Here is a 13496-nt window from a genome sequence, read left to right as displayed (position 1 = left end):
TGCTTTCATACCTGGCTTTGTTGTTCCGTTTCTCCTCCTAAATTGCTTCTAATTTGCTTATGTGAACGCAGCAACACAATAATTTACCCACAATCCAAAGCTTTACAACCAAGCAGCTCACCTGAGGCGTCTTCTCCTTCAGAGGTGTCTGGATGCAGCCTATTGTTGCTCTCTGAAATTGGAAATGTTCATATACTTAACGCTGGTATATCAGCTTCCAGAGTAATGCTGTTGTCCACACTCGCTGGTGTTAATCCAAGACTCAAATTTGCCACAAAATTCTATATCCTAATCACAAAAATGTTAACAACGTAACATAATAACTGTAACGCATGAAATACAGCTGTGAAAGTGACACTGAAACACACAGGTGAGACAAACAGGACACAGGTGGACGACATGAGGGCGGGGCAGACAATCAACAGGGAAGCCGGGACAGGAAGTCAAGGAAACACTTACAAAATAAAACAGGAAACCAGATGTAAAGACGGTGCAGACACAATAAGACAGTTTTGGCTATTTGCATTTTCACTTTGGATATCCTCTTTACACGTGATGTGACATTTTTAAAAACAGAATCATGGATTTGTGCCTTGACCAGGCCCTAATAACTGGCTGCATATTTTGTTTACGCACTACTGCAGATGCAGCGTAATCTCTAAACTGGAACTGGAAACACATAAATACATAAATCCACATGTGTGTTATAGACCGACTTTTTACACGTTTCATTGATCCGGAGGATTTGAAAGTATAGCGCCATCTCTTTTTAAAAAAAAGAGGCTAAAGATTCAAGGCCCTCGCTGACTTCAGAGATCTGGTGTTTCTGCCGTCCAAGCATCGGCGTTAGTCGCCCAGATTTGCCTGCTCCTGCAAGGTCAGACACGGGGGGGTTAGCAACCGAGCCGCGCCGTAGCTCCAATCCCCCCCGGAGACGACACAGCAGTCTTCACCGTCACCAACCATCTACGCACGATCCTACGCCACGAGTGCAAGTGCAAAAGCTCCCCTGCTGCAGAGAGAAGGGGAAAAAAGCTTGTTCCCACATCAAATCCATAAAGTTTACCTTTATTCAGGCTATCACATAAAAAAAAAAAAAAGAACATTTCCCCCCCCGCTGTGCCCCTGCAGTGAGGAAACACTGTAACAAACAACCCTGGATCCACGTTAGTCCCTCTCCAGAGGGCTTTCTCGCTATAATTAATATGGGCTGCACATCTTATATGGCTGAACCCATAACAGAACCTGAGGAGGAGGAAGAGGAACCTGTAAAGAAATGAATCTCTCCACAGAGCCATATCCCATAATGTGAGGTGTTGCTTTATTTGCGGGCGGCGCACGGGATGCATTTATTGTTTGTTTTTATTTTAATTCTCCTTTTCGTCGTCAATCAAAGGCATCATAAAAATATATAATAATAAAATAAATAAGTCCCGGTGCTCAAACCACAGCCGTCTCACAATGGACGAGCAGATCTGCTGCGGAGCATCTGCTCAAGGACACCGGGGGCGTGACAGCCTCTTAACGCGCTCTGCCATCCTGCGTCTGCACTGATAATACGCTCTTATCATAAGGTGTTAGGGTTAGGGTTAGAAAAGAGGAAGAGAAAAAAAACATGTTTTTTATAGCATTCGTGCACAACTCTGTCCGGCTCTGAGAGCACATTTATCATTTATTTGATAAATGCATTCATTTATTTACTGTGGGGAGGAGTTGACAACACATTTAGGAGGTGATTTCAATGGAATAAAAAACGTCAAACGAATAGAAACTCTCACTAATTTAACAGAATATACAGAGGCTATAAGAATGTGCAACATAGAGGTGTCTTATATCCTTTTCCCAGCACAACCGTGGCTCGTTTTCACGAACAGAAAGTGCGATTTCTGCACAATTATATAGCGACTTGAAATCACGACGACTAAATATGTGATATGACACATTAGAGCCTGAAAAAGAGCCATAACAACTACATATAACATTATAACGTTACTCTGTGGAGTGAATTGGGGGATTTTTTTTTGTAAAAAAGGTGTATTATCTATAGTTGTTAGTGTTTATACTGTGTTGACGTATACTTATATATATATATTTTTTTTTTTCTTCCTCCTCAGATAGTCCAGTCCTGACGAGCCGCGTCGCCGTCACCATCCACGTCCTGGACATCAACGAGTTCCCGCCTGAACTCTCCAGTCCTTACGAGACGTTTGTGTGTGAGAACGCTAAAACAGGACAGGTACGTACATATGTGTGTGTGTGTGTGTGTTTTTTTTTCTCCATACCATTTTCCCTGCATTAATTGGTGTTGACAACTGTAAATTACAGTAGGGGGCGTTGTGTGGAGGTGGTTATGAAACACTACGTTAAAAAAAAAAAAGGGTGCTAAATTGTACCCGAGAGCTGTTTGATATAAACACGTCGATTTCTGTGTGATGTGAGGAAATTAAAATAGTGTTTTCATACAAAACAAGGCAAAATGCAAAAAGCAGTGTCTTGTACTGTACATCACCAACATGCAGCACATGGTATATATTTCCTGTGTGTGCACAGTGAATGGTGAGCTCCTGTAAATGAGCCCATTAAGTGGCATCTATATGGGAAACGGCTCCTTTGGAAGTTCTGTCAAATTACTGTTGAATCGTGGTCACGCTGAGGGTGTTTCTCTGTTTTAATCAAACCAGCGGCTGCTTCCTGCGTTTTTCAGTCGTTAACTTTGAGTCGAGACGCTCGGAAACGGAGAGGGAGGCCGTGTTGATGCTGGAGAAGGTTTTTGAAGGAACCTGGTAACATGGAATCCACCTGTGTTTGTTGTTTGGTTTTTGTTTCATTGACCGAGTCAGAGTCCATACTATTTAAGTTAAAGTAGTTTTCACTGTTAACATTCAAGTTTTACATGAGAGGACTGAGCATTTTCAGTCAACGAGGAGAGCTAATGAAACTGAAATTATTCACAGTCACAGAACTCCATAATGAAACCAGATTAATGCACGTTTTTATAAATGCAAACTATTTATTATCATTAAGTCTGGAGGAAACCTTTTTGACTTTTTGTCTCATTTTGGACACCTTATTATGACTTTTTGTCACATTTTGGGTGTCATATTATAGACTTTTTGTCACATTTTGGACGTCTTACTATATATACTATAACTTTTTGTCAAATTTTGGACGTCATATTATATATACTATGACTTTTTGTCACATTTTGGAGATTTTACTATATATACTATGGATTTTTGTCACATTTTGGATGTCATAATATATATACTACGACTTTTTGCTTCATTTTGGACGTCTTACAATTACTTTTTTTTCACATTTTGGACGTCTTACTATATATATTATGACTTTTTGTCTCATTTTGGAAGTCATACTATATATACTATGACTTTTTGCTTCATTTTGGACGTCTTACAATTACTTTTTTTTCACATTTTGGACGTCTTACTATATATACTATGACTTTTTGTCTCGTTTTTTGACGTCTTACTATGACCTTTTGTCTATTTTTTGGATTTTATGCGTGGAAGAATAAAAAGGGCACATAAATGAGCATAAATACAAAACAATATATACCGTTACCAAGGGGACACAACTTTCCTTAATTACATTGCAAAACACTGGCTTTTGTTCCAATATTTAAGTGTGTGTTTTGATAGGGAATGATAAATAAATGTAGTAATGACGTGTGTTTCAGAGCTCTGGTGTGAACATGTCTGGACTTGAGTGGCATAAAGTTAGAAAAAGGTCAGAGCTGTGTGTAGGAAAAGTGATAAAATGGGAATTTGTCTTTTATTTTTATGATCGATTCTTCTCTGCAGCCCTGACCGGTCGAGCGGTCAAGTGTGAAATGAGAAAAAAAAGAAAAAAAAGGCCGACACAAAGGAAACAAACACACTTATAATGTGTTCCTCTTTCTTTTTTTTCATAAAAATCCATGCACATTGGAATGCTCTAACTGCCTGAATCGGTTTGTTATGCGTGGTATAATTACATTTACATTTGCAGCATTTAGCCCCGGCGCTCTTATCAGGCTGAGCGTACAATGCAGCCGCCCGAGTGCAGACGCACACACACACACACACACACACACACACACACACACACACACACACACACACACACACACACACACACACACACACACACAAACACACTTAAAAGCCATTTCCCGTGCACACAATGGCAGCAGATAACACCGGGGGTTAGAGCAGCACTCGTGCTGGAGAGGAAGCCGAGGAAACGCTCGTGTTTGAGCGCGAGAAAAGAAAGACAAGGAGCGTTTGTGCATGAATTAATACGGCAATTAGATAACGTGACAAATCTTTGTGGATTCAGAAGCTGACAAACGCTGTTGTTCAGTTTTTTCCTCTTTTGTAGAAACAGTAGAGAAAATGATCGTCATCGTAAAAAACAAGAAAATTGTATTTGTTTGAGTTTTTGATTGATTAATTACAGTCGTGTGTGTTTTAGTTTCATTTCTTTTTATGTTATTACTTTTGTTTGTGGATAAATATTTGATTTTATTGTTGTTGCAGCTGATTTGGAACTTTGTGTGACTACATAAAATGTCACTACACTGAGATTATTTACATATTAGGGCTGCAACCTAAAAATTTCCACAATGGATTAATCTGGCCATTATTCTGAACTACTACTAACTAATACTTTAATCTCATTATTGTTATTGATTGTTTCCTCAGAAGTCTGACTTTTTTCCCCTCATAATTCTGACTTTATTCTCAGAATTCTGTCTTTTCCCCACAATTCTGACTTTAATCTCATAATTCTGACTTTTTTCTTATAATTCTGACTTTAATCTCAGAATTCTGTCTTTTTCCTCACGATTCTGACTAATCTCAGAATTCTGACTTTTTTCCCTCATAATTCTGACTTTTTTCCCTCATAATTCTGACTTTAATCTCAGAATTCTGACTTTTTTCCCTCACAATTCTGACTTTAATCTCAGAAGTCTGATCCCCCCCCCCCTCATAATTCTGATTAATCTCAGAAGTCTGACTTTTTTTCCCTCATAATTCTGACTTTTTTTTTTCCGCATAATTCTGACTAATCTCAGAAGTTTGACTTCCCCACCCCCCAGAATTACGACTTTAATCTCAGAATTGTGTCTTTTTTTCTCAGAATTCTGAATTTTTCCTCATAGTTCAGAATTATGACTAATTTCAGAGTTCATGCTGTTTTATTTATTTATTTTTACATGTGGCACTAATACCCTTCAATACACGGTTCTAATCTGATTTACTAAATCATAATAATGGCAATGATAATAATAATAAAGGCATTAGAGGAGATGATGATGATGATGATGATGCTGCTCTTCTCCTCGGACAGTGATGGATTAAAAGTGCACTATGTCTTTGCACAGATTAGTTTTTGACCGACACAAACTTGTTCCTGACATCAATGCTTCGCTCCAAAGAAAAAAAAAAAAAAAAACCCAAACAATTAAGTTTGATAGATGACACCGGAACGTTAGAACGTTATTATTGGAGACGCAGCTCCAGATTGAGTCATCGCAGAGCTAATTTGGTTGCGGAGGGAAATCAATATTAGTGAGAAGTGAGTGTACATCTGTTGTGGGGGGGGGGGGAGAGCACTCATCACACCTGGTGTCAGCTTCACTGCTCTGCTGGGAGTTTTATCCAAACACTGAGAGGTGAACGAGAGCAGGAGGAACACGGTCAGGTGGATGTAACCGGGCAGGAGGCCTGAGTGTAATTATCAGCGATGGCTCCACGCCACCAAAACCCTAACCCACCAAATATCAGTCTTTTTATCAGTCCAAAGACTTAGTGTTGTAATTTACAGCTAAGTGAGGCATTTATGTGATATTTATGATCGATTACAGCGTTGTTTCTGTGTGTGTGTGTGGAGGGACGAGGTGAAGAACAAGAAGGACTGGTGGTAGCACGGTTAGCTCTTTTCAAAAAACGCTACGAGACCGTGGAGGAGGAGGAGGTTGGGTCTGTCAGCAGTCTGGTCCAGAGGAGACTGAGTCAGCCGAGTTTCTTTGTACAGAGCAGATCAAACTGTGAGAACATCAGCAACTCTTTAAACCATCACACTGTTTTTTGTTTTTTTTAAAAATGTAAATCAGAACATTTCAAGTCCGAGTTCACTGCCGTGTTTCAGCAGTGTCTGAATGTCCGACCGAGGTTTTGTTTGATTCCTCTGATTGTCGTCGAATAATCTGATTTACACAGAAGACCACAGGATTAAATATTTGCAATCCAAGTATTATTGCCAGCTCTAAATGTTTTACATTTTAAGAAGATTAATCTTCATATGCTTCACAGTCACTGTATGAACGTTCTTGGTTTGAAAACCAGGATGATTGTACAACAACTGTCTGAAATACTCTTTCTCTTTTTCGTTTCCTAGGTGATTCAAACCTTCGGTGCAAAAGATCAGGATCTGCCTCCACCTGGACAACAGTTCTCCTTCAAATCTGTGAAGGAAGATTTGAAAACCAACAAGAACTTCACCATCCGGGACTTTGGAAGTGAGTGTCTTATCATTTTTGAAGCCGGTCAGTCAACAATGTTATGAAATGAAATCCATGAGTTCCTTGAACTCACCATTATTCCAGTATTCATGGTCTAATGTGACTTATATGAACACAAAAATGGAGTTTCTAATGTTTTAACAATGCAGTGCACCATCTAGTGGTTAGCACGTGGAACTTCATTAGAGGTTTGCAGAAGTGTGGGGTGAGTGTTTATGACAATAATGTGTCTTACGAAGCTGAACAAACCACACAAATTAGCCATTTTTAAGATGCCAAACACAACATTCTCGCTTTAGGAAAGTTGGTAAAAGTGGTCACATGAGACCAAGCGCTGGAAGAAAGAAGTTGAAGCGTAAACATTGAGAAGTCTTCACATGATATGGAGCACATGCATCCATAATGTATGCTCTGGCCCGAGAACCTTTGATGTTTGCTGAAGGAAAAAGTGGGACAGGGAAAGGATGCAGCCCGGGAAAACGAATGCGTTGACTCGCCCTGACAAGGCCCTGCCTCTGAATCTCTGAACCTCTGAGCCTGTTTTACCTCTTGGACACAGTGTCTTGCAGTTTCCTTGACTGTCAGACGCCTCGCAGGTAACACGAGGGGCGAGATCTGATCGGCAGGGACAGCAAATGCAAACACCGCGGGCAACGGGCGGACAGGTTTCAGCAGCAACAAGAGGAAGGGGGGAGAGTGTGCGGGGAGCGGAAAACAAAATCTCAGTTTGTGCTCAAACATGCGAGGTGTGCGAAAAAAACGCCTGGCCCTCCTGTCTGGAAAATGTGGCCGGAGCTTTGTCAGTGGAACAAACCTGCTTCGACAGGGTCAGACACGAGCAAGGCAGGTTTCGCGCGCTCTCGTATTCACTGTCGACCTTCCGGTCCGACGCTCGCCGTCCCGACGCCTCGGGGGCCCTCTGACAAAGTTGTTCCCCCCAAAAAATCTATTATTTATCACATGCGGTGATAAATCCGCCCCGAAGCTTGTGGAAACAAAAAAAAAATGATTAAGTCGCAGATCCCTAAAGTTGTCAGAGTGAAGGTGGAGAGGTGAAATCATACAGACTGTGTGTGAACACGGATGTCGCTGAACGGCGTTTTTCTAAAGTTTTTCATGAGGATTTCATGATCGCAATGGGGTCGTAGCTATGTTCCCCGGGTCCTATGTTCCCCGTTTTTCCCAAAAAAGGTCCTATGTTCCCCACTTTGTATGTGACAGGGGACCCTTTTTTTAAAGGGTAAGGGTAAGGGTTAGGGTTAGGGTTAGGGGTTAGGGTTAAGGTAAAAAGGGTCCTATGTTCCCCGGTCACATGCAAAGCGGGGAACATAGGACCCTTTGGGTGAACAGCGGGGAACATAGGACCCTTTCTCTAAAAAAGGTCCTATGTTCCCCACTTTGTATGTGACAGGAGACCCTTTTTTAGGGTCTCTAAAAAAGGGTCCTATGTTCCCCGGTCACATACAAAGCACGGAACATAGGACCCTTTGGGTGAACAGCGGGGAACATAGGACCCTTTCTCTAAAAAAGGGCTCTATGTTCCCCGGTCACAAAGCGCGGAACATAGGTTTGATCTCAAATGTGTAAACGATGCTCCTATTTGGAGGAAAATAGAAGATTTAGATCCAAAAAGGCAAGACAGAATTTGCATTTTTCCTCTGTCGTTGACCAAATAGCGTCAAAATGTAGCCTAGAGGGTTTTTCCAGACTCCGAGAGGGTTTTTCCAGACTCACGGTTTTCACACACAAAAAGCAAAAACAGTCCAATCCAATCCGGTGTCTTAACCTTATCCCCCTCCCTCCAGACAACACGGCCGGAATCGTGACGAAGCGGAGCGGCTTTCGCCGGCGTCTGCAGGAGATCTTCTTGCTCCCCGTGGTGATCGAGGACAACGGCTACCCGCCCAAGAGCAGCACGGGCACGCTGACCATCCGGGTGTGCGGCTGCGAGTCGGACGGATCCCTGTTGTCGTGCAGCGCCGAGGCCGTCTTCCTGCCCGTGGGCCTGAGCACGGGAGCTCTGATCGCCATCCTGCTGTGCATCATCATCTTGTTAGGTGAGCAGGGTGTCTATTTGTGAGGCCGCTCGATATTGAAGCTGGAAATAGGTCAGAAATTGAAGCGATGACAGTGACTATGTGTCGGAAACCTTGGGTTATTGTGAGTTACTTTAGCCTGGATCTGAGCCTCCATCCATCCATACATCCATAAACCTGAAAATAAAGCCTTTTTTTTCTGAAAATGAGCACAAGATATCACACTTTTATCATACAGGGTGTGATTTAATACCCGAGAACTATACGATGCAGTCAGTGCTGTTAGTTTTGGAGGCGATTGTGACATTTGAACAGATTTCACAGTGTAATAATAATGTTGATTGACTGTTATTTACGTTTTTAATCGGTCGCCTATAAGCCCACGTTGTTGTTGTTGTTGCAAATGAACTTCACTTAAGACGTCGGCGGCGTCTATTATGTTTTTAAGCAGCAGAGCTAATTATGTCACAACACAACAACAACAACGACGGCAGCTTTGCCGCTGCGTCTTTACAACAAAGGAATCTCAAGGGGATGGTGGTGGTGTTTTCTTTAAATGCTGATTATCTTGGGAAAATGGGGTTAAAACCTACGCTCACTTCCACTGTGCTCGCTTTGAACTCGTAATCTGTTTTCATTCAGGTGCATCGCTCCGGTTTCTGACGGCACCTGACTTCAAAATGCGTGTGTGCGCGAGTGTGTGCAGTTAATTGCAGCGCCCCGTATGATTCTAGGTCGTTCGCTCAGACATTTTGAGATCGCAGGGAGGAATCGCTCGGCCCCTATAAACTAAATTCGATTTTTCTGCTGCCCCCCGTGGCAGCTTCCCTGGCTTTTATGGCACATTTCCCACAAGGTCACAGTTGTAAACCCCCCCCCCCCCCCCCCCCCGCCCCTCTCTCTTTAATTCCCTGCCATTAATGTCCAAGCTCATCTGCATAGCGGGGAGGAAGTAAATGTCGGTTTATGGCATCGTTTTTCTAAATTATAAATGTGGGCCGGTTGTTAGAGAAGGTCTCGTTTTACAGCGGAAGTCAAGAGTATAGCCGTGACCTTTGAATCCAGCCGTAATTACCTTTTTTCCCTTTCCTTTGTCTAACACGTGGCTTTGAGAACGAACCATCGGTGCGATTTCAATGGGAATCGTCTTATCGTTATATGCATTTCCCGCTGTGACGTTTGTCGATGGTGTGTTTCAAAGCTCCTAGGACGACTCGCGCACCCTGGGGCGAGGCTGGTGCCAAAACTGTCACGCGGGGGAAAGAAAAAGAAATCACAATGCTTGCAGATCAAATTTGCATAAAGCCACTTCCACTTCCTGTGCAGGATTTGTCAGGATGACCCAGTTGTCGCGGTTCTCCCCCGTGCAGAGAAATGATGAGGTAGATTAAATAGACCAGGCACAGAGACTTTCATCTCTGACGCGGTTCGGGTGCAGCCATTGACAAGATGGTGTTCAATCTGTGTCGCTTGCTGTACTGCGAAGGCGCCACTGGGTGGAGCTGACACCCCATCTTTACTCTGGTGGATGAAAATTCAGAATGAGGAAGGAAGGAAGGAGTGAGAAGGAGGGGAGAATGAAAGTATAGAGACCTTTTTTTTTTTTTACCCCAGTCTCTATGTATTTATTGGACTCTTTTATTTGAATGACTTCACTTTTTATTCTGCCCATTGCTCTCCCCTTGAGATGCAACTCTATATTAAAAAAAAAACCCACAGGAAAAAAAATAAAAATAAATAAAAACCTCCCACAGATTTTACTGCATTTTTCCCACCGAGGATGGAGACAGAGGGAGACAGATTGCACTGACAGGAGAAAGGCAGAGGAGGAAATTCACTGTAACATTACGTCGTGCTGCTGTGCCCAAAATATGCAGAACCTCATGCCCCCTCTGAGGCGACGTGATGCTAAAACCAGTAAACAGTTGTTTTGGGTGTTTTCCTCTGTGTGTTAACAGTGCTTACAGTGACTGTGCTGCCGCTGCACATTGTTTTTGCAGCGTGCGACAAAGTCAAAACGCAATAACACGAGGGCTTCGTTTCAGATACGTTTTTGTTGTACTGCTATCGAATAAAGAGGATTTTCTTCAGTGTATTTCAATGTGAAGCAGGTGCTCGAGGTGCTTAATTGTGGCCATCTTTTTCAAGGTTTGGTACATCGTAGATATTTTCACGTTATGTTGTAACGCGTGGTTATTATTTGGGATACTTTTTGCATGTTACTGTTGCTTTTCTTCTAATTCTAAGAACTGACTCATACTGGATATTCGCTCTCTTTTCCTGACCACTCTGCTGCATCACCCTTCAGATAATTGTGCATGAATATTCCAGTAGATTAGCACTTTCTGAGATATTCAAACAACCATGCCATGTTTAAAATCACTTCAAAAGGAAGTAAAGAGATTCCATAGAGCACTATTGTTGAAGCGCTGTTAGAAAAACAAGCAGCTGAATGAGTTTACACAATGAAGTGGCTGGTGCATGAGTGGAAAGTCTAATTGCTAATGCCAGAACATACAATGACACTGAAAATGGTTATCTTTAAAAGGGTTACCATCTTAGCTCGGCACATTAGCAAGCTACTGTTAGCCTTTAATAGCAGGAAATTAAGTTTAGGCTTGGGTTTTTACCATCTTCCCTAGTGCTTTAATGAGCTAACGTTAGCAAATTAGCATAACATTAAGTTTAGCTTTGCGTTTTACTATCTTCCTTAGTGCTTTAATGAGCTAAAGTTGGTTAATTAACTTAGAATTATGTTTAGGTTTAGGGTTTACCATCTTACCTGGTGCTTTAATAAGCTAAAGTTAGCTAATAAGCATATAATTACGTTTAGGTTTGGGGTTTACCCTCTTACCTTATACTTTCAGGGTTAGGGTTAGCTAATTACACAACACATTGAGTTTAGGTTTGTGGTTAACCAGTTTACGTAACGCTTTAATAAGATAAAAATAGCTAATCATGATAGAATTAAGTTTAGTTGTAGGTATACCATCTTACCTGATGCTTTAATAAGCTACAGTTGGCTAATTAGCATATCAATAAGTCTAGGTTTGGGGTTTACCCTCTTACCTAATACTTTAAGGGTTAGGGTTAGCTAATTACACAACAAATTGAGTTTAGGTTTGGGGTTAACCCATTTACATAGTGCTTTAATAAGCTAAAAATAGCTAATCATGATATAATTAAGTTTAGTTGTAGGTATACCATCTTACCTGGTGCTTTAATAAGCTAAAGTTAACAATTAGCATATACTTTTGTTTAGGTTTGGGGATTACCATTTTCCCTAGTGCTTTAATAAGCTAAAAATAGCTAATTAGCATAACATTATGTTTAGTTGTAGGTTTACCATCTTACCTGGTGCTTTAACAAGCTAAAGTTAGCTAATTACACAACAAATTATGTTTAGGTTTTGGGTTTACCATTTGGGTTTACCAATTTAACCATTTTCCCTAGTGCTTTAATAAGCTAAACAATAGCTAATTCGCATAGCATTAAGTTGAGTCTTAGGTTTACCATCTTACCTGGTGCTTTAACAAGCTAAAGTTAGCTAATTACACAACAAATTATGTTTAGGTTTGGGGATTACCATTTTCCCTAGTGCTTTAATAAGTTAAAATAGCTAATTAGCATATCTTTAAGTTTAGATGTACCATCTTACCTGGTGCTTTAACAAGCTAAAGTTAGCTAATTAGCATGGGATTTGTGTAATTGTAGCTTATGGGAATGAGATTTTGTGTGGTGTGAAAGTAGCATACTCAATAAATAAACCATGTTGACTTAGATGGCACGCTAGGTTAATGTTGACAAGAAGATTTTGTACAAATTAAGACATGTTTTACGGCATTTATTATGGAAGCTGAGCCAACTTGGACTCGGTGACTAACATCTCGTTTTAGACGACGCCTGTCATCTAAAAGAAAGAAACGCTGTAACCCAAAAATCTTGACATCCTTTGAAATCACCACAGTCACGATCGTTAGGATGTCAGGCTTCATCGCAGGTAGTGTTTGAAGTAATTTGTGTCTGTCGCGCGCTAACGTGCAATTCTGTCCCTTCAGTCATCGTGGTCCTCTACGTGGGCCTGAGGCGGCAGAAGAAAAAGGAGACCCTCATGTCGTCCAAGGAGGACATCCGCGACAACGTCATCCACTACGACGACGAGGGAGGCGGCGAGGAGGACACGCACGCCTTTGACATGGGGACGCTTCGCAATCCCAAGGTGGTCAAGGAGAACCTGTTCCGCAGGGACGTCAAGCCCGAGGCGAGGCGGAATCCCAGGCCGCCGGTTTCCCAGGAGAGCGCCGACATCCGGGACTTCATCGGCCAGCGTCTGCGGGAGCACGACGTGGACGCCTCGGCGCCGCCGTACGACTCGCTGGCCACGTACGCCTACGAGGGCGACGGCTCCGCGGCCGAGTCGCTCAGCTCCATCGACTCGCTGGCCATGGAGCTGGAGGAGGAGGACTACGATTACCTCGACGACTGGGGGCCCCGCTTTAAGACGTTGGCGGGGATTTTCGGGGAACAATCGGAATCTCGGTCGGACTCGACAACCGCGGAGAACAGACACTGATGTTGTCCACAGACTCACACACACACACACACACAAAAAAAAGCAAATATGTAACAATGTTCTTTTTCGGTTTTCACCCTCGTTTCGTCACATCCGTTCTCACTCTTTTCTGTTCTTACGTGTTTTCGTTAACCAACGCTTCAGTCCCAGAATTGTAAACAACGTGATGGGAACATGCGGATTAGACGAAGCAAATTATTCAATTATCTTTCTATTGAATGTTGTTTTTTTGTCCGTTTCTTCCTTTTAGGGGGAGGAAATAAAAACGCATACACACGGAAATGTTGTCATTTCCTACAGCATCCTTATAAGTGCCTCAATATAATTGTTCTTTCACTCGCTAATCCATTATCCAGATCCA

The 13496-nt window shown here is 42.1% G+C and overlaps 1 protein-coding gene across 1 annotated transcript in view; it reads left to right on the top strand.

Moving 5' to 3' along the window:
* Window positions 1-13135, top strand: part of LOC310937361 (cadherin-12-like) — a gene marked incomplete at both ends in the record, with an annotated part of 89621 nt that extends 76486 nt beyond the window's left edge. The window contains 4 exons of the mRNA XM_083901604.1: window positions 2115-2236; window positions 6403-6523; window positions 8332-8583; window positions 12621-13135. Of these exons, the coding sequence (XP_083757730.1) occupies window positions 2115-2236; window positions 6403-6523; window positions 8332-8583; window positions 12621-13135 (1010 nt within the window). The remainder of the gene's footprint in view (window positions 1-2114; window positions 2237-6402; window positions 6524-8331; window positions 8584-12620) is intronic.
* Window positions 13136-13496: the final 361 nt, after the last annotated feature.

Source organism: Microchirus variegatus, assembly GCF_963457635.1.
Source record: "Microchirus variegatus genome assembly, chromosome: 15".
NCBI classification, from domain to species: Eukaryota; Metazoa; Chordata; class Actinopteri; order Pleuronectiformes; family Soleidae; genus Microchirus; species Microchirus variegatus.
The sequence above is the reverse complement of the archived record's forward strand: the minus strand, read 5'-3'. Positions and strand labels throughout refer to the sequence as shown.